The 1,047-nt window shown below is 33.4% G+C and overlaps 1 protein-coding gene across 2 annotated transcripts in view; it reads left to right on the forward strand.

The window, feature by feature from the left end:
• LOC107643792 (probable transmembrane ascorbate ferrireductase 4) overlaps nucleotides 1–698 on the forward strand; it is a 27,359-nt gene extending 26,661 nt beyond the window's left edge. For both annotated transcript variants that reach the window (XM_016347539.2, XM_021124224.1), the window contains exon 4: nucleotides 230–698. In XM_016347539.2, coding sequence (XP_016203025.1) covers nucleotides 230–535 — 306 coding nt within the window. In that variant the 3' untranslated portion in view covers nucleotides 536–698. The remainder of the gene's footprint in view (nucleotides 1–229) is intronic.

Consider the following 1,047-nt stretch of genomic DNA (forward strand, 5'->3'; position numbering starts at 1 on the left):
AAATAACATAATTATTATCAAATATATAATATTATATTTAATTATACAAAATTTTAATTTTGACCCCTTCAATTTAATTTTTGGTTCGTCCATGATGAAAAGACTCAAACCCAGAAATGTGGTTTATGGGGCTTATATATTTTTCACTGGCGTCAAAGCCTCACCACTGCACTTTAATTGTTTACCTAACACTCCCCTTTCTAATGTCACATATTTGTTTCTAATTTAGTGGTTGTTAGGCTTCTTGAACTTTTGGCACAGAAGAGAGGCAAAGATTGCGAGAATAAAGATTTTACCTTGGCATGTATTCTTGGGCCTATACACTTATGCGTTGGCAGTAGCAACAGCGGAAACAGGGCTTCTGGAGAAATTAACACTCATACAAACAAAGAGAAATAATGTATCCAAACACAGTGCTGAGTCCATATTGGTTAATAGTTTAGGATTATTTCTAGCCATGCTAAGTGGTTTTGTTATTCTGGCTGTTGTTTCACCTAAGTATGGGTATCATACCCTTCAAATTAGACAACATTAAATTCTTGCCTCTTACGACCAATAAATTATTCATGGTCATGGTTGCCCCATATTCGAGTTAGATTTGGAGCAGTATGAATTTTGAATGAAATTTGTATGGGTCATGTTTGTGCAAAAATGGGATAGATTTATCAAACCAGCTAGCCTTTATTTTGCACCCAAAATTGTGCCTTCAAATGAATTTTCACGGAGAAAAGTCTTTGTATATGGTCAATATCTCTCATGTGTAGACGCATTGACAAAACGTTAGCAGGATCAACTAACAGGTGTATCAAAATAGGGTTAATCCTTACTAGACTCAATTTTGTTTCATAAAATTTCAAAATTAAATTGTGAAGAGCTTGTATTCATTTCCAATTTTTTCCCTTTTTTGAAACAAATATTATTGGACACTCCAAATACCCATCCATTATCCAGTACTAGAAGTGGCCTGCGCATACGCGGACGAGTCGTACGATTTTTTTTGTAAATTTGACCTTTTATATTAGAAATAATTATTTTAAGTATAATTAA

Source organism: Arachis ipaensis, chromosome B05 (genome assembly GCF_000816755.2).
Source record: "Arachis ipaensis cultivar K30076 chromosome B05, Araip1.1, whole genome shotgun sequence".
Lineage (NCBI taxonomy): Eukaryota > Viridiplantae > Streptophyta > Magnoliopsida > Fabales > Fabaceae > Arachis > Arachis ipaensis.